Source organism: Eumetopias jubatus, unplaced genomic scaffold (assembly GCF_037043125.1).
Source record: "Eumetopias jubatus isolate StellerSeaLion01/CBP00866 unplaced genomic scaffold, mEumJub1_p1.0 scaffold_6, whole genome shotgun sequence".
Taxonomy (NCBI): Eukaryota; Metazoa; Chordata; class Mammalia; order Carnivora; family Otariidae; genus Eumetopias; species Eumetopias jubatus.
This window is the reverse complement of record NW_028274812.1, coordinates 104,117,043-104,136,006: the sequence shown is the minus strand read 5'-3', so window position 1 is coordinate 104,136,006 and position 18,964 is coordinate 104,117,043. Positions and strand designations below refer to the sequence as shown.

The 18,964-nt window shown below is 44.2% G+C and overlaps 1 protein-coding gene and 1 long non-coding RNA gene across 2 annotated transcripts; one reads left to right on the top strand and one right to left on the bottom strand.

Moving 5' to 3' along the window:
• The first annotated feature begins 9,008 nt into the window (after nt 1-9,008).
• ANKRD66 (ankyrin repeat domain 66) lies at nt 9,009-16,460 on the top strand. Its single transcript, XM_028097701.2, has 3 exons — nt 9,009-9,184; nt 10,954-11,182; nt 15,141-16,460. Exons 1-3 carry the CDS (start codon nt 9,022-9,024, stop codon nt 15,340-15,342), a joined length of 594 nt encoding a protein of 197 aa, XP_027953502.1. The 5' UTR covers nt 9,009-9,021; the 3' UTR covers nt 15,343-16,460.
• On the bottom strand, nt 10,399-18,003 carry LOC148164118 (uncharacterized). Its single transcript, XR_015768349.1, has 3 exons — nt 17,932-18,003; nt 17,773-17,832; nt 10,399-11,174 (listed from the first exon to the last, which is right to left on the bottom strand). It is a non-coding gene; the product is annotated as an uncharacterized LOC148164118 (long non-coding RNA).
• Between the last annotated feature and the right edge of the window lie 961 nt (nt 18,004-18,964).

The following is an 18,964-nucleotide window of genomic DNA, read 5'->3' as shown; positions in this document are numbered from 1 at the left end:
GATGACAGGTCCCAGATGGTCATGTCTCTAAAGTTCTAAAATGGAGAGAAGACAAAGAATACCTCCAATATTTTAGCCAATTCCTGAACTCATTTTCCAATGCCAGGCTAAGGCTTCCTTCTTCTTTGGCAGTGTTTACATACCCTTTGTAGACTTAGTTTACTTAAAGACCCTGAAACGGTGGATGTCACCAGTGACTTGTTTGTATGTGTTCAGTAACTGGGCTCGATGATCTGGCTTGCCAAACTGGTCTCCAGGACATTTTTTTCTTGCCCAAGTCGTTGATAACACCCTTACTAACCTCAGTCAAGATGTAGGAAGCATTGGGCTACGTCCAAGCCTCCCAGGTTTCTCTTGTGGCACTGTGATGTAGGGTCACCTGGCTTTTTTATCCAGTGGCCAAGTTATGTGAGCCTACAGGCACGGTGTCAGCAACGCCCGCCTTCCCATTCCTGCCATCACTGCGCTAATCAAGTCCTCAAAACTCTACCCTTGACAATTACAAAATGTTTCTTTGTTTACACAAGTCATACATGCTTATTACAGGAAAAATTTTTAAAGTTTTTTTTTATTTATTTGAGAGAGAGAGAGAGAGCACAGAGGGAGAGGGAGAGAGAGAAGCAGACTCCCCGCTGAGCAGGGAGCCCAATGTGGGACTCGATCCCAGGACCCTGAGATCATGACCTGAGCCAAAGGCAGATGCTTAACTGACTGAGCCACCCAGGAGCCCCGGAAAAATGGTTTTTAATACCAGTTTGGTGTATATCCTATTAACCATTTCTCCATATAGACAAGCACACACATATACCAAATTATTGGTCATTTTTTAAGATCCTATTTTAATTTAGCAATGTAATCCTAATATTTTACCAAGCCAATAGATACACATTGGTAGTATCAGCTTAAGAGACTATATAATATTTTCCCTTATTGAAATTTGAGTTACTTACTAGAAATGTGGGTTATTCACCATTTTTAATTTTTGAAATAGCACTTTGGTAATGATCCTTGCATTTAAATCCTTGTGCCTGTTTTTAATTATTTCTTTGTGATGCCTCCCTAAGAAATGGATTTCCGGAATCACAGTGTATGCATTTTTATTGCCTTCTAAGTCTTTCTGTGCATGTACATTACACCTTCTTGCGGCAAATTGTCTAAAAATGTGGTCTTACAATTATCTGACTTCCCTGCTCAGACCCTGCCAATGTTTCCTGTTGTACATGGGGAGAAATAAAGTCCAGATATCCTGACAGGGCAAGCATGGCTTTCCAGGATCTGGCCTCCTTTTCACGTAGGTTTTCCGTGTTCAATCCATTTTACATGCAGCCATGCTGGACTCCACGTTGGGGCATCCCTTTGCTAGTGGAATTTCTACTTTATTGGTCCAGATCCTGGCAGGAAGCATGTGACCTCCTCAACCTGGATGACTTGATGAGTGTTTGATACAGGAACTATTTACCAAGGTGAGAGTAGGATTTTGGGAACCCCACAAGGCACAGTACAGTGCATTGAAATGTCTGGACAAAAGATGCTAGGTTGAAGGGCCAACGGGTACCAAAGATCCCCACCTTGGTACCAGAGGGAGGTACCAGAGAAAGGGAAGGGGAAAGAAGAAAGAGAGAGAGGAGAGAGAGAGGGGGAGAGAGGGAAGGAGGGAGAAAGGGAGAGAGAGAGAAGGAGAAGGAGGAGAAGGAGGAGAAGGAGGAGAAGGAGCAGAAGGAGTAGAAGGAGCAGAAGGAGGAGAAGGAGGAGAAGGAGCAGAAGGAGGAGGAGAAGGAGCAGGAGGAGAAGGAGCAGGAGGAGAAGGAGCAGGAGGAGAAGGAGCAGGAGGAGGAGAAGGAGCAGGAGGAGCAGGAGGAGAAGGAGCAGGAGGAGCAGAAGGAGCAGAAGGAGGAGAAGGCGGAGAAGGAGGAGAAGGAGGAGAAGGAGCAGAAGGAGCAGGAGAAGGAGCAGGAGGAGCAGAAGGAGGAGAAGGAGGAGAAGGCGGAGAAGGAGGAGAAGGAGGAGAAGGAGCAGAAGGAGGAGGAGAAGGAGGAGAAGAAGCAGAAGGAGGAGAAGGAGCAGAAGGAGGAGGAGAAGGAGGAGAAGGAGCAGAAGGAGGAGAAGGAGCAGAAGGAGGAGAAGGAGGAGAAGGAGGAGGAGAAGGAGCAGAAGGAGGAGAAGGAGGAGAAGGAGGAGGAGAAGGAGCAGAAGGAGCAGAAGGAGCAGAAGGAGAAGGAGGAGGAGAAGGAGGAGAAGGAGCAGAAGGAGGAGGAGAAGGAGCAGGAGGAGCAGGAGGAGAAGGAGCAGAAGGAGGAGAAGGCGGAGAAGGAGCAGGAGGAAGAGGAAAAGGAGAGGAGAGAGCAGAAGGAAGGAAGGAAAGGAAGGAGGGCGGGAGAGAGGCAGGAGGAAGGCCGGAAGAAGTCCTTTTAGACCAGCATCCTCATAAAGATAGCAGATGCTAGAGTAAGGAATCCCAGAGAGGAGGCAAGGAGAAATGACCTGAAGATTTTCTCCCTCCCTCCTCTTCTGCTTCACTGTTGCTGGTGCTTTCTAAATTATTTCAGCTATTCACCTTTCATTGCCTTATGAGAAAAGAGTTAAAACTTCATTTTATTGGTGAGAAGTAAGAGTTTCAGCAAAGTTAAGCGCCTTGCCCAAGATCTCACAGCTGGTTTTGAGAGTGAGGGGCCCTGTTGTCTCCACCACCCCATCGTGGTCCCCAGGGAGCTTATCTCCCTCACGGTGCCCTGTGGACGGGCAATCTTTTTTTTCTTTTTTCCTTTCAATTTTCATGCATTTCGATCAAACGCTATTTGAAGAGAAGCTGTCAAGCACCAGAGAAGCTGACCAGAATGTTGGCCAGCTCGGGTGCAGGCAGAGAGGCAGGCCCTTCTCCAGGGGCGGGCACCCCGTCCGGAAGCTGATGTTGATTGGCAGGCTTTAATGAGGAAGGAGGGGCCAGTTGCCATGGCAAGAACACAACAAATCTTTGGCCCCTAAGACGCCTGCCAGTGCTGAGAGCCTCAGCTTTCCAACAAGAGAGTAAGTGTTTTTACATTACTCCTGCCTTCAGATGTTTACTAGCTATTATAGCTCATTCACGTTTATTAGAACTTGTATCTGCTGACTACTTTTTTACATTTAGACCCCTGCACCAGAAAGATGGACATTCAGGCGTACCTAATCAAATTTACAAAGATTTATGTGAAGGAGAATTTGCTAAATTTCAGTAGTCAGTTGTAGGCTAGTGAACTGGGTGTGTTTTCTACAAATAATTTTTTAAAGAAAAACCTCTAATTAATAGTACCATTTTTTAAACAGCTTTAATGAGATATAATCCACATGCCATAAAATTCATTTATTTATGTGCATAATTCAGTGACTTTTAATATATTCAAAGTTATGAAAGCATCACTCTCCACTGTCTAATTTTAGAACATTTCCTCACCCCCTAAAGAAATCCTATTTTTAATATATGTGCTGCCAAAGTGAGCACCCCGCAAAGAAATCCTATACTCACTAGGAGTCATTTCCCACCCCCACCTCACCCCAGTTCTAGGCAACTGATAATCTACTTTCTATCTGTATGGATTTGCCTATTCTGGACATTTCACATAAATGGAATCATACTATATGTGGTCTCTTGTGCCTGGCTTCTTTCATTTAGCTTCTTTTCTTGTTTCCAGAGTTCATCCATGTTGTAGCAGGGGTCAAACTTTATTCCTTTCTTAGTGTCAAACAATATTATATGTGTGAGCTCCCACACTTTATTCGTGCATTCAGCCACTAATGGACATTTAGGTTGTTTCCACTTTTTGGTTATTATAAATCATGCTGCTTGTAAACATTTGTATACATGTTTTTGTGTAGACATATATTTTCATTTCTTTTAGGCATATACCTAAGTGTGGAGTTACAGGTCATATGAAAACTCTATGTTTAACTTTTTGAAGGACTACCAAAGCAGTGGCACCATTTTACATTCCCACCACGTGTATGAGGGTTTCGCCTTCTCTGCATCCTCACCGACACTCATAATGTCTGTCTTTTTGATTACAGTTATCCTAGAGGGTGTGAGCAGTGTGTCAGTGTTGTTTTCATTTGCATTTCCTTCATGACTAATGAGGTTGAGAATCTTGTCATGTGCTTATTATTTTGGGCGTATTTTCATGAGCGTATTATTTTGAAGAAACTTCTGTTTATATTCCTTGACCATTTTTAATTGAGCTATTGTCTTATTGTTGAATTGTAAGAGTTCTGTATATATTCTGGATACAAGTCTCTTATCAGATATATAATTTGCAAATATCTTCTCCCATCCTGTAGTTGCTTTTATACTTTTTCAAAGGTATTGTTTACAGAAAAAAAATTGGGGGACGGCTGGGTGGCTCAGTCGTTGGGCATCTGCCTTCGGCTCAGGTCATGATCCTGGGATCGAGCCCCGCATTGGGCTCCCTGCTCCGCGGGAAGCCTGCTTCTCCCTCTCCCACTCCCCCTGCTTGTGTTCCCTCTCTCGCTGTCTTTCTCTCTCTGTCAAAAAATAAATAAAATCTTAAAAAAAATTTTTTTTTTAATTTTGGTGAAATCCAGCTTTTTATTTATTTTTTCTTTTGTGGCTTACGCTTTTGTTGTTATATCTATGGACCACTGCCTAACTCAATGTGATGAAGACTTACTCCCAAGTTTTCTTCTAAGAATTTTAGTTTAAGTTCTTATATTTCGGTCTGTAATCCATTTTTTAAGAGAATTTATTTATTTATTTATTTGAGACAGGGGGAGAGAGAGAGCACAAGAGAGGGAAGGAGCAGAGGGAGAGGGAGAGGCAGACCGCACTGAGAGCGGAGCCCAACGCAGGGCTCGATCCCAGGACCCTGAGATCACGACCTGAGCTGAAACCAAGAGTTGGACACTCAAACAACTGAGCCACCCAGGTGCCCCTAGATCTGTAATCTATCTTAAGTTTTGTATATGACGTGAGGGAAAGGATTGACTTCATTCTTGTGCAATATCTAATTGTGTCAGTACCATTTGGAAAGATTATTTATTCCTCATTGAATTTTCCTGGCACCTTTATTGAAAACCAGTTGACCATAAATGTAAACATTTATTTCTGGACTCTCAATTCTATCCCATTTCGCTCTATATATCTATCTGTATGCCACATTTTATGCCGGCACAGTGTACTTCATTCATATCACACGTTGATTACTGTAGCTTTGAAGTAAGTTTAGAAATCAGGAAGTTTGTGTCCTCCTACTTCATTCTTTTTGCAAGGTTGTTTTGATTCTTCTGAATCCCTTGCATTTATTTCCATATAAGTTTTTAGGATCAGTTCATCAATTCCTCTGCAAATAAATTAAGCAGCTCATTGGAAACTTCTACTTGAATTACAACTTATCTGTGTGAAGTTGTGGGATTTCTTTGGTATGAACTCAAGTGTGAAACAAATGGGGGTGATTTAAGCCTAAACCTGCTTAAAGGTTTGTGTGAAAGGCAAGCAGAGGGTTCAAGACACTGATTCTAAAACTGGTTTGGCTTTTTGTGATAGCTGCAGGTTAGAAATCCACTAGTACTTCTGTTTACTATTTTCTGTTATCATTGATCCGGTGCTCCAGTGTAAGGGTTTTTTACTAAAACAAATAAGCCAAAAAGTTAAAGCGCATCCTATGCCATCCTCTGTTACCTAGCATGGACTGGGTGCTCGCTTCGTGCAAAAAGGCATGTTCTTGTCGGACACAGCTAATGATTCCTGAAGTACTGCAGGCTGAGGCCCAGGCCTCTATTTTTTTTTAAAACCCACCAGTAATTCTCACGTAGTCCGTCAGGAAAGAACAGCAGCAACATCCTCAGTGCCTCACCCTTACCTCGGGTCTCCCCCCCTCCCTTAGAGCCAGCGAGCCAAGGCTACTCAGTGCGGGCTGTGAACTAGTAGTTGTTGTGGGGACTTGCTACAAATGCAGGACCTCAGGCCTCATCTTAGACCAGAATCTGCATTTTACCTACATCCCAGATACTTTATATGGACCAGAGGTTGGTAAACAATGGTCTACAGGCCAAGTGTAGCTCACTCCATTTTTTCGGGCCCATGGTCACCGCCTATGGTGGTAGCGCTTAGTGGGCAAGCCTGTGAGCTTTGGGAAGCCAACTGCTCCCAAGTCTGCTCCTAGTCTGTCTCCTGAGCCCACAGCTGTGCCTGGCCTCTGCCCAGGGCCCTGCTGGTCACCACCCACACTTTGGGAACTCTGCTGTCAGCAGTTTCTGGGCACTGAGCAATAGAATTAGTTCAGTCAAGTCACCTTGCCTCCCACCAGCTTTCAACTTGAAATGGTTGGGCTCTTGGAAAGGAGAAAGGGCATGCTGGGATCTGGGCATCTGTGGAATAGAAGGAAAGTAACCATCCTACCAGCCAGACCCCTCCCCCTCGGGCTGGTTGCTCTTCCCCTTGAGACTGTCACCAGCTGAGGGCTACTGAGCACAAAGCATGCTCACCCACCTCCACCACCCCTTCCTCCCCCAGGATGGCCCATCCCTGGCTGGAGATTTTCTCTTGTTACATAATAGTTATGTAATGTTACATCATAGTCTTGATTTTTGCCTCTTGGCCTACAGAGGCTAAAAAAATTTTGTACCCAGCCCTTTACAGGAAATATTTGTGGCTCCTTGGTCTGTATACCAAAGTTGGAGCCACTTGCCCTTTGCAGAATGTGCCTCCGCCACCCATGCGCTGTGCCTGAGTTGATCTTCCATCACTGCCAGGGCCCAAGATGACTCTTACTCATCCCTTCGGGAACCAGCTTAGGTCACTTTCAGAAAAAAGTGCCTTTTACTTCCTAGTCCTAGAGAATGGTCCTTTCCCTCTATCCCCAGAAAATCACCGCCATCATAACGCTTAGGAGATTGCATGTTAATTGTGTTATGCACTTCTCTCCCATTCTAGGGCTATCCTCGTATTTCAGTGTACATTAGTTGGTCTGATATGAGGCTCAATAATTCACATTTCTAATAAATTCTTAGGTGATGCCGCTGCTGGGCCACAGCGTGTCTGGCTGACTCCAAACTCTTCTTTAGATCTCAACTTAAATGTTGGGATCAAAGAGACATTCCCGCTAGCCCCACCTCAAGTGGCTCTCTCCTCATTCTTTTCTTCTGTCCCAACCCCTTATTTGTTTATATCACTAATTCTCAAACTTGTTGGTCTCAGGACTCCTTTACACTCTTAAAAATTACTGAGAACCCCAGAGAGCTTTTGTTTATATGGATTATAGCTATCAATATTTACCTTATTAGAAATTAAAACTGAGAAAAAATTTAAATGTTTATTAAATCATATACAAAAATCATAGTAAGCCTAATATGCAATAACATTAGTGATATTTTTATGAAAAATAATTACATTTTCTAAAGCAAAAGAAGTGAGAACAGCTTATTTATTTATTTTTTATGTAGCTGAATCTCTTTACTATGTGACTTAATAGAAGACAGATGTATTCTTAGCTCTTTTGCATTCAGTTTGTTGTTTTGGTTGAAATATAGAAGGAAGGAGCATCTGGGTGGCTCAGTCTTTTAAGGATCTGCCTTTGGCTCAGGTCATGATCCCAGAGTTCCGGATGGAGCCCCATGTCTGGCTCCCTGCTTGGCGGGGTGCCTGCTTCTCCCTCTCCCTCTGCCTGGGGCTCCCCCTGCTTATTCTCTCTCTCTCTCTGTCAAATAAATGAATAAAATCTTTAAAAGAGAGAAATATAGAAAGGAAATCTGGTCCTTCACATATATAAAATTGGAAAAGGGAAGAGTATTTTATAACCTTTTCAGATGACTGTGGATATTTGTCTTTAATACTACACCAAAACTGGACAGGTGGTAGCGCTTTACAAGTAAGTTGGAATCTAAAACAATCTCATTATACTTTTCATACTGTGTCTCACTAAAATCCATTGTCCTATCCTGAATGAGTCTCTTTACCCATGCATGATTTTGTAACATCATACGCTTGTCATTTGTTCACAGAGTTATGCAGACTTTCCAAATGTTGACACATTTTGTTATACAATATTTTAAAATCATTTTTTATGAAGTCATGTAGTCAAAGGTCAACATTTATAAAAAGAACTCTACTACTTTAGTTTCCTTATTGAAACTAGCTTCTTTTTCTTTCTTTCTTTCTTTCTCTTTCTTTCTTTCTTTCTTTCTTTCTTTCTTTCTTTCTTTCTTTCTTTCTTTCTTTCTTTCTTTCTTTTTTTTGACTTTGTGTGTGCTGGTGAAGAATACCATGACTGCTAAACTAGTTCGGTGTCACTGCCACTGCCTTGCTTTGTGCTAAGGTACTGGCTGCTTTCTACATTGTTGCTTTTGAATCATCAGGACAAATGTCAGCACAAGGCCAATGACATTTTAATATTAAAATGAAAATAATTTTGATCTCATGGATCCCCTGAAAGAATCAGGATTCCTAAGCATCTGTAAACTATAGTTTAAGAATTGTCAATTTATGTCTTAATGCTGTAAAAAACTTGTAAGCATTTTATTTGCATGTTTACATCTTGTCCATCTGAATTGGTGTGCCAATAGTATTAAATTTCTACGGAGTGCCTGCTTTGTGTCCAGTCAGTAAATTTTTCACATGGATTGTCCTTGTATCCTCACAACAAATTTGACAAATTATACCCATGCTATGGATGAGAAAGGTAAGGCACAGAATTGCACAACTAATTCAGAATCACACAGTTTGGAATCAGAGTAGGGAATAGCACTGAAAAGTAGTTTGAGGCCAAATAGAAAACCCCAAACCATGAGTTCATCCTATATTCCTGGGGGCAGAGGGGAGCCATTGATAGTTCTTCAGTAGGGGACTGGCATATACTAATCTCAGGGACTGAAATCCAAATACACCCTCAGCAGAGCACACACATACGAATTTGTGAGGTAAGAAAGAAAGTAAATGATAAGGAATCCTATGGGATCACTTTATTCCTATGGAATAAAGAATTGTAGAGAATTTCCTAAGCGGTATGTTTTTCCCATAGTTTTTTTTTTTTTTTGGTCATGGAATTGACCAAAATGTCGGACATGACAAAGCTCCACCAAGCTGTGGCTGCAGGAGACTACAATTTAGTGAGAAAGATTTTGAAAAAAGGTCTCTGTGACCCAAACTACAAGGACGTGGACTGGAATGACCGAACCCCACTTCACTGGGCTGCAATCAAAGGTGAGTGGGCAATGCCTGGGTAAAATCCATCCCTTTGAGTCCGCCTTTCATGAGGTTACCAGTCAGTAGTCCATGTGTGGTAGTGGAAAGAACATTTCTTGAGAGCCAAATGGAACATGTCAACCCTGGCACCACCACTTACTGGTTGTAGCACTTTAAGCAAGTTATTTAATATCTCTAGGCCTTAATTTATTCACCTACATAGTGGGAACAGTGATTATCTTGGCATCTTGCAGTGAGGATTCGCTAAGATAATGGGTGTACATGCCTAGCACATAGTTCGCTCTCAATTAATGCTAGTGCTCTGCCCTCTTGACCTCCAACAAGAAAGGTAGGACAGGGACCCTGTCATGTTCACTGCTGTGTCCCCCACCCCTCACATGGCTCAGTTACGAAATTGGAGGAGGCTAGTGGCAAAAACTCAGCCGTTGGGCTTGTCAAGGACTTCAGCAATAGAACACCATTGAAGAACGTTAAGGAAGAGAGTATTATAGTCAACTTGCTTTTTAAAAAAAACTGTTTGGATTTCTGTATGGAGAATGGATTGGCAGGAGGCAAGACTCGTTGCAGAGAATCAGTTGGGAGAATTTTGCAGAAATTTGAGTACAAAGTGATGGTGGCTATACTAAAACGCCTTCTAGTGAACGTTTGCTGTATGCTAGGCATCATGCTGTATGCATTATGTCTGTGATTTCATTTGTACTTCACAAGAACTCAGTGAGGTAAGTAATAACATTTTTCACTTACAAATGAGGAAACTGGGCCTCAGACCTTTGTCTCCTGTCTGCGATTCCACAGTTAGCAAGTGTTACTTACTGGCAGGTATGAGCCCACATCTTTTGGATTGAAAGCCTGTGCTTTGAATCTGGCTTAAGTGGGACTTAAAATATTTTTTATTGAGGTATAATTGATATACGTCATTATATCACTTTCAGGTATACAACATAATTAAATTTTTGTTGATATTATGAAATGACCACCACAGTAAGTGAAGTTAAAATCTGTCACCACATATAGTTACAAAAGGTTTTTTTTTTTTACAAAAAGTTTTCTTGCAGTAACTTTTAAGATCTATTCTCTTAACAACTACCAAATATGCAAAACAGTATTATTAACTACAGTCACCATGCTGTATGTTACATTTCCAGGACTTATTTTTTTTATAACTGATGTTTGTACCCTTTAATCCCCTTTACCCATTTCTCCAACCCCTCAGCCCCTGCCTCTGGCAACCACCAGTTTCTTCACTGTACCTATGACCTTGGTGTCTTTTTGTTTTTTTTAGATTCCACATATAAGTGAGATCCTATGATATTTCTTTTTCTCTGACTTGCTTCACTTAGCATAATGCCCTCAAGTTCTGTCCAAGTTGTTGCAAAATACTTGCTTTTGAATCACCGCTGAGGCTGCCAAAAGCGGAGTGAGCCTTACCAGTGTCCGCATAGGCATGCATAGGTGACTTGGGAGGGAAAGCAAGATTCCTAGGAAGGGCTTGTGGGAATGAACAGGGGAAGGGAGGGCCCTGGATGGAGTAGAGGGAATACTTGCAGAGCCCAGGACTCTGGTGGGAGCAAGGTTTCTGAGGTAATGGTGGGGCGCTGAGTCCCAGGTAAGAGAGGGAGATGGAGGAGGGGATGACGCTTAGGAAACCGGGAAGGGCCTCAAAGCAAGTGTCATCCCTTCTTTTATACTATCCAGGCTACGTCTGGCCCTAGTCAGGCAGACATTTTAATCTTAACCTCCTCCTGTTTCTTCCTGGTACGTCTAAGGGCACATGGAGGTGATGCAGCTCCTTCTAGAATATGGAGCCAGGCCCTGCCTGGTAACTGATGTGGGCTGGACCCCAGCTCATTTTGCAGCTGAGTCAGGCCACGTGAATGTGCTCAAAGTTCTCCATGCATTGCACGCCGCCATCGACGCCCCCGACTTCTTTGGAGACACGCCAAAGAGGATCGCACAGATCTACGGGCAGACCGCCTGTGTGGCGTTCCTGGAGAAGTAAGTTTCATTTATTTCCAGTTAGAGAAATGGTAGAGAAACAGGAGCCTGGGGTCAAGGTCTTTGCTGACTCAGTGGTCTGAGGTCCATGAAAATGAAACGAGCAAATTCAGCTAACTGTCGTTTGTGTTGTTTTTATTTCTTTTCCCTGAAATGACTAGTTTGGGTGGAAACTATATTGTTTTAGATTATGTAAAATCTACTGTTTTTCTATTATACCAAAGTTATAATTACTATAATGACACATATTTATAATAATTTTAACAGTATGCAATTCTCATAATTATTGTTTTAGATGATACAAAAATTATCTCAGATAAGAGAGGTGGGACACCAAATTTGAAAATGGGTCATGGTACAAGATTCGTGGAGCCCCTTCAGACCCCTGACAGGTATTCCAACTAGCTGTGTGACCTTGGGCAAGTTAAGCCACCTTGCTGATCCTCAGGTTTCTCATATTAAAAAGGAAGCTGGTGAATTAGGCTATCAGTTATAAGGGCCCTTCTACCTTTTAAAACTTCTATTCATCTATGCATCTTCTACTCACACACTCACCAAAGATCATGACTTTTCTAGCACTTGTTAATTTTTTTCTCTCACCCACTGCATTCAAATAGAATTAAGTATCAGTTATGTACTTGACAGGTACAGCTTTGGGAGGGATGGAAATAAAATTGGGGAATTTATAATCTGGTTGAGTTAATAAGTGATTCGTATAAGAGGCAGTAAAGAAAGTGAATGAAGGCAGCATTGCTTGAAAACCAAAATGAGATCCATAGAGAATCTATCTATAGGGCAGTTCACGGTGGGAAGGGGGAATGACTGTATAATGCTCTTCTAAGAACTTGCAAATGAAGTTATCTTCCAGAAGTTAAACTAGAGTTGCTTATGATGAGATTAGATATCTGTAGAAGTAACCCAAGAGACTTTCTCTTAACAGTGGTATTCAAAATCAGGGGTGCCTGGGTGGCTGAGTCGGGTAAGCATCTGCCTTCAGCTCGGGTCGTGGTCCCGGGGTCCTGGGATCGAGCCCCGCATTGGGCTCCCTGCTCAGCGGGGAGCCTGCTTCTCTCTCTCCTTCTGCTTGCCACTCCCCCTGCTTGTGCTCTCTCTCTCTCTCTGTCAAATAAATAAATAAAATCTTTAAAAAAATATTCAAAATCATAATCAAATTGACTTGGGGGGTAAAAGCAGAACCTTGAGTCCTGACTCGAAGACTTCTCCCCGCTCGTACGTCATCTCCTACACGCAGTGACCTCTATCCATTGTGGACCTCAGCAACTGCAACACTGTTCTCTGAACTTTTAAAAGCTCTAACATATCACTCTGTGACCATAGCTCCCTTTCTTCATTTTGCCAGTTCCTCACACAGGTATTTGCGTGCATCAAGACCTCTTCTCGTTCAACTTCTTTCTCTCCTGATCGATCATCGGCCTGAAGGTTTCCTGATCTTCCATCGGTCTGCCATCTGGACATCATGATACACCACTTCTTCCTCGCTGTTTGCATGATTCTTAAATTTCCAACCTTTTGTCCTCCTATACCATGTGACCCAGAATTCCCACCCCTGTATCAGTCTCCATCTTCACTCCTGTGCTTGGTCTGGGAGAGAAAAGCCCACAAATAAGTTCATGGGCACCACCAGAAGTTCTGGGATTTCTGTCCTCAGCTGAGCTCTTGGTACAGTTTGGCAATCTGTCTCCCTGCCCTGCTCCTTCACTGACAGCTCACATCCCCATCATACCTCAGCCTGTCCCTCAGAAAGTAGGCTTTCTACTGCATAGAGAATATTGAAACCAAGGGCTTACATGTTTAAACCTCCTCCTACATGTTGTCCCTCCATATAGACCCTAACCCAAACCTTTATATCTCCCACAATGTCATCATTCCCGTGTTCTATGTTGCATCTTTTATTCTCCTGTATTTTTAGCTTTTTTCTATTCCTTCCCCCCTCAGACCTCTCTGGCCTTTGAACGTGTTCAAATAGATCTTACTGAACAAACACACAAACATTTAGAGGTCCTTTTACTGTCTGCTGTTTCTTTCTTCTTCCTGCATTTCTTTCTTTCTTTTTTTAAAGATTTATTTCTTTATTTGAGAGGGGAGGGGGAGGGGCAGAGGGAGAGGGAAAGAAACTTGAGGAGACTCCACGCTGAGCATGGAGCCCTACACGGGGCTCGAGCTCTTCTTGCATTTCTATGCTACTTTAATGTTAATCTGGGTAATTTAATGTTAATCTATGTGGGTGTCTTCCTCATCCACCTTTGCACTTGTTTTCCATTTTGTACTGAATCAGGGCTCGTCCAGGGAGGTCCTTGTTGCGAAATCAATGGCCTCTTCTCAACTCACGTCTTAACTCCACTTAATGTGATATCTGATTACTCTTCTCCTTTGGCGTGTCTCTTTGGATAACTTTTTCTCTTCTCTGGTGCTATTCTCTCCTATTTCTGCTTACCTATCTGATCATTTCTGCTCACGATTTTCTTGAGCTCCTATTCTTGCATGACTTTTAGAGGCTGAAATTCCTTGGGATCCTGTCCTTGGCTATCGTCTGCTGACTCTCTCTGCAAAAATCTCAGCCCCTCCTCAGTGACTAGTGCATGGATGAGTGTGATACACGATCTCAGCATAACTGAAATGGAGGAGGAGAGGTTCTCCAAAGAGTGGGGGGTGCCATTACCAGGAAAAGTGGGCAAGCAGAACTGAGCCGACAAAAACAACAAAGGTCAGCCACATCAAGTGCAAGTCATTTCCAGTTATCGTCATCTCCCATGAGGAACTTCCCTTTTGACAGTTAAGACGGTTCAGAGAGAAGAAATCCTGATTAAGGGGTAATTAATCTGGACCTTGAAAGACAGCTAAGATCTGACTAATGAAGGAGGGAGAAAGATTCTTGATTTGGAGTGAAGGCATCAAGTTGGAGATGTGCACAGGTTGTGTGTATGTGTGAGGACACTCAGGGGTACTGGGGGGATGAAGATCCCTGAGGGATTTCTTAACAGCCCCTGTTGCAAGCAGGTGGGCTCCTGGGCTAGGATAATGACGAGAAAGGATATAAGAGAATTTCGGAAGAAGCCTAGGCAGTATTTGACAATTTTCTGAGTAAATCTCTCATTCACAAATACTTTGGAGCCCTACCATGCCCATGGCTTTGAACTAGATGCTCAAAGGGCTTTAAAGATGACTCAGAGACAGTGCCGGACCTTAAGTTCCCTGGAAGAGGAGATACTTGCTTACATCAATAACACTAATACAAGCTAGAAGGTAGCAAAGGTCAAAAGAACAGGGCAGAGGAGGGGTACCACGAGGCCTGAGTATGGAGCGGTCACTTCTAGCTTGTTGGGGGGATGCGGACTGAGGGGCAAACGGGTTTGCTGTCTTCTGATTGAAACTTGCTTTTTGTAATGCTTTGCACTTCAGACGATACTTCCGTATACTTCCCCTTGTCCACGTGTATATGATGGTTTATTCACCTATTTCTCTATTATCTATTCTATTGTTCTGTATCTGTCATCTGTCTATATGTCACCTAGCTATTTCATAAAGCCATCTCTACCTACCATACATATGTGATTATGAGTATTTTTTTATTTCTTTTGTATATGTTTCCATACTTTAAAATCTTCCACGACGGACAGACATGGTCTTATATTTAGGAAAAAAAATACAATTGGAAAAGAAATGAAGGGAAACTGCCACCTACTAAGATGCTGGTAGCTCTAGAACTTCCCACTCAGGGGCTTGCCATTTTTCTCCATCTCCCAGTCATTTCTTTAGTGTCTGAGGCATCCCTAAAGGTGCCCTGGGAGATGCTCGAACTCGACCTTCTTCCTTCTCGCCTGGACTGCTGGCGTGGCCAGGCTGTGTGCAGAGGGTGGGAAGAAGGGGCCATGCCGCAGCCGGGACAGGCTCTCCCCGCCAGCGGGGGGCTGATGACCGCCGTGTTCCCCTTCTCCAGGGCTGAGCCCGAGTGCCGGGACCACCGGCGCACCGCCAGGCAGCAGGGGCTGCCTCTGGACCAGCAGGACGAAGACTGGGATGCCAAGAAAAGGGAGCTGGAGCTGTCTCTCCCTTCCTCAAATCAAAACACCAACAAGAAAAAGAATAAGACAATCCGAGGCCCCACCAGGCCGGGCCATCCGAAGGAGAGAAGAGCGTGAGAAGGAGAGCATCCTCGGCAGCTCTAGCACGCATGTCTGCTGCGGGGGACGGTCCCTGGACCAGAGTAGGAGTTGTGAGACCTGTGCTGTCCTTACGTGATTTTACTTATGACCATTACCCAGACGCCTTCTACCGGTAGCTCAGGACCTGCCGTTTGGTCTGAAACCTTGCCGGGTGTTCTCTACCCGAGCTGTTGTCTCCTTGCTGATACGCGTTATCCACAGGAATGGCCAGAAAGGACCGAGTGTTCGCTGCTTGGATGTGGTCACCAGTCATTTGCCCTGTCAGCATCCCCTGGCCCGCTATGGGCCGTTATAGAATTTCAGGGGGCAATGAAAGTGCTATCCCTAAGGAAACTTGATTGTTTCAATGAAAAGAAAAAAGTAACAACAAAATCTCAGAAATCTCCTATACTGAGTATAGTTAATCTGCGACAAAAATGATTTGTTGTCACATAAACCAAGCAAAGAGGTGAACAAATGTAGCTCCCAGGTTCTAGCTATGGTTTTCCTTCGTGGGGTAGAGGCTCACAATCCCAGCCTGGTCATTTTTACCAATGGTCACCTCTCTATAGGAAGAACAATCTGGGCAATAGACCAACTTGGTGAGCAAGAACTGGGAACGTGGACGAGAATTAGTTCCATCCCGCATAATGAATGAGAGGTAGCATAAAAACTAGAATGTGTGATTACGGCCCTAGTTGTTCAGTGTGCATGTTAGGAAATCTAAATACAGATCAGGTATTTCCAGTGAAAATGTCACATCCGACATGTGCTCTACATATGAAATACGTATCCGATTTTGAATACTTAGAACAAAAAAAAAATGTAAAACAGCTCATTAACAATATTATTGATTACGGGTTGAAATGGTCATATTTTGGATGTTGGGTTAAATAAAATATCTCACTCACATGAATTTTACCCTCTTTTTCTCCCCTTTTTAAAATATGTGGCTGCTAGAATGTTTAAAATTACATGGGTGGCTTGCTTTGTTTTGTGTGTTTTTTGGCCTATCAGACAGCCCTGCTGTAGAAACCAGAAAATATTTAGAGTCTCCACCAGGCAGCTGGCTTGATGAACTCCAATTGCTTACTCCACATGCCAGGTTTACTAGTTTTTCTACCTAAATCAATGTCTTTGGGCACCTAACATCTTCATTACGCATTCCTCAATTGGTGCTTATGTTAATACAGGCCATGCTTGGTTTGAATTCTCTGAAATGAATAAATGCTTGAACCTCTGCTAGGAAAGTAGTACAGCTGTGGAAGATTCCTTTTCTAGTTGGTATCCATCCTGAGCATCAATCCCCCTTCTCTGTGCTCAGCAATTCCCAGAGGGGGTTCCTGCTTGCCATGCTCCTCATGGTCTTCTACTGGCATACGAACTTTGGAAGACACCTGACTCAAGCTGGACCAGTCGGATTCTTTTCCTGGGAGCCAGCTGGTTCTGGCATCTGAGACTAAGCTCCGGGTACAGGGGGATCTCCAACTCTGTCCTGACCTGCCCCACGGTGCCCTTGACATCTGCAGGGTCCATCCTCTCTCAGAGTTCACACTTCCCCGTACTGCTAGCCACAGCCCATGCAAAGGATTGCAGTGGAGACGGGGTGAGGGTGGAGCGGGAAAAGGCCCAGGCAGCAACACTGAGCACCCCCAAGTTGGGAAAGAGAAAGGCCTGTAGTTTCCCCCCTCATCCTGAGACACAGTCTTCTCAGGGGTCCCCCTCACCCCCCACTGATGAGCCCCTCCCTCCCTCCCTGGGCCCTCATTCTCCTCAGCCACGTCAAAAAGTCCCCTCTCCACAATTTGCTCTCCACCCTCGGCACTGGCCACATCCTCAGAAAGGCGTAGACAGGGCCTGTGACTGAGCTGGGCTGGGGGTAGGGAGGTGGGGGTGGGACTGGGTTCTGCACTTCCCCTCTCAGCTGGGCCCTCCTGTGGGTCGCTACCTCCCTGTGCATCCTCAAGAGCAGAGGGATCTCCACGCCCACTTCTGTCCTCATCATGGCCTCTGGCCCCTGAGCTACCCACAGCAGGTCTTCCTCTGGAATAATATGTCCCCTTGAGCACCAGCTGCCATGTGCTGGGCTGAAAAAAACAGCAGGGAAATCTTGCCGAGAGATTGGACATGGAGGGTGGCAGTCTCTCCTGGTGTGGTTAGGCACCCATTTCAGAGGAACATTGATGACCAGAGCTCATCGGCCAGGGCCTGGGGCAGGTGGAGGAACTGGGAAACCTTGGGGCTGAGCCTGCCTCCCAGGCCTGCCCCCTCAGCCTTGGTAGGCTCCTTGGAGGAGAATTAATAGAGGCAGGAGCAGTATACACAGGTGGGTACTTTAACAGCCAGGTCTCCCACAATGAAGCCGGCCGCTCTGGAGGTGTCCAAATGGAGATGGGTGAGCACATTTTGAGGATACATAAGACTTACCCGTAGGAGTAGGCTGGACTCAGGAATTTCTGTGGCCTCCCTCAGATTTCACATCCCCACCTGGATAAAAAAAAAAAAAAAAGGTGGGGGGAAATTAAAATATTCTTCTCCTGGTAAGTTGAAAAGGAATCATGAGAGGATAGACCAGTAGCATATAACCTTAGAAGTATGGAGTGGCTCATTCTACACGGGGCTGAGGAAGCGTCAGAAGGTGCTCCACAGAGACAGAGAGAAGACTGAGGTAAAAGATGGAGGGTGCGGTGGAGTGGGAGGTGGGGACATGCACACACATGCACAGCTTTCTAGTTTCCAGTTCTGGTTCTGTACTCAGGAAATCTGTGAAACACTGCTTTCATAATAATATTTCCTCTTTTGCTTACAGCCTATTGAATTGATTTCTCCCCCTTTTCTCCCCAGCAGTCTTATGAGTGGGCTTATGAGTCAGGTGGGCTTAGGTTGATAGCCTCCTCTATGAAACAGGCAAAATAATCCTTCCTTCCTGGGGTTGCAGTGGGAACGAGATGAGATGTGTGGACTAATGCTGCCATTGGCACTCTGTAGCAGGTCCTTGTGATGGGTATGATGTTACTGTAGGAGTAGGCTCAGTTTTCTCCTAAGAATCCTGAAGGGGGCCAGGAATAATGCCCTGTATGGGTCAAATGAGGCTGTCCATTGTCCAGTCCATAAATGCGCCCTGTCTAGTTTCATGGCATGGCTCGTAGTCTTTCTTCCATTGGCCAGACACACCTGGACCAAACTGATAAGTGTTCTCAAGGTCCTTTACTGGGGCCATACCCCCACGGCCTCCTGCTGTCCTTGCTGAGTCCTCCTTTTCATTGTTCATCTCATCGAGGCATTGGGAAGAGAAAGAGATTGTGCATAGTAAATGGGAACAACAGGAAGCAGACACTATGAAAAAATTGCTGCAATGTGGATTCTGTACTAAGCATGTTTTATATCTAATCTTCATGACTCCCCTGCGAGGCAGGTCTTACTATCACCCAGTGACATCACAAATTGCAATTCTGAGAGGTTGCGTGACTTGCACTAGGCCACCAGGCCAACGCTCCTATAGTCCTGAAAGCCTGCCTGGGTTAGAAGGAGTCCTAAACTTCAGACGGCGGAATCACGGTCAGGTTGCTCAGCTTTTCTAGATTCCTCACCTGTAAGCTGATTTTTTTTTTAAAGATGT

Bases quoted from the DNA above. Each gene is read 5' to 3' on its own strand.
- ANKRD66 (XM_028097701.2), top strand. From the start codon at position 9,022: ATGGAATTGACCAAAATGTCGGACATGACAAAGCTCCACCAAGCTGTG. The intron at 9,185-10,953 runs GTGAGTGGGCAA...GGTACGTCTAAG, and splicing joins TCACTGGGCTGCAATCAAAG to GGCACATGGAGGTGATGCAG. The intron at 11,183-15,140 runs GTAAGTTTCATT...CCCCTTCTCCAG, and splicing joins TGTGTGGCGTTCCTGGAGAA to GGCTGAGCCCGAGTGCCGGG.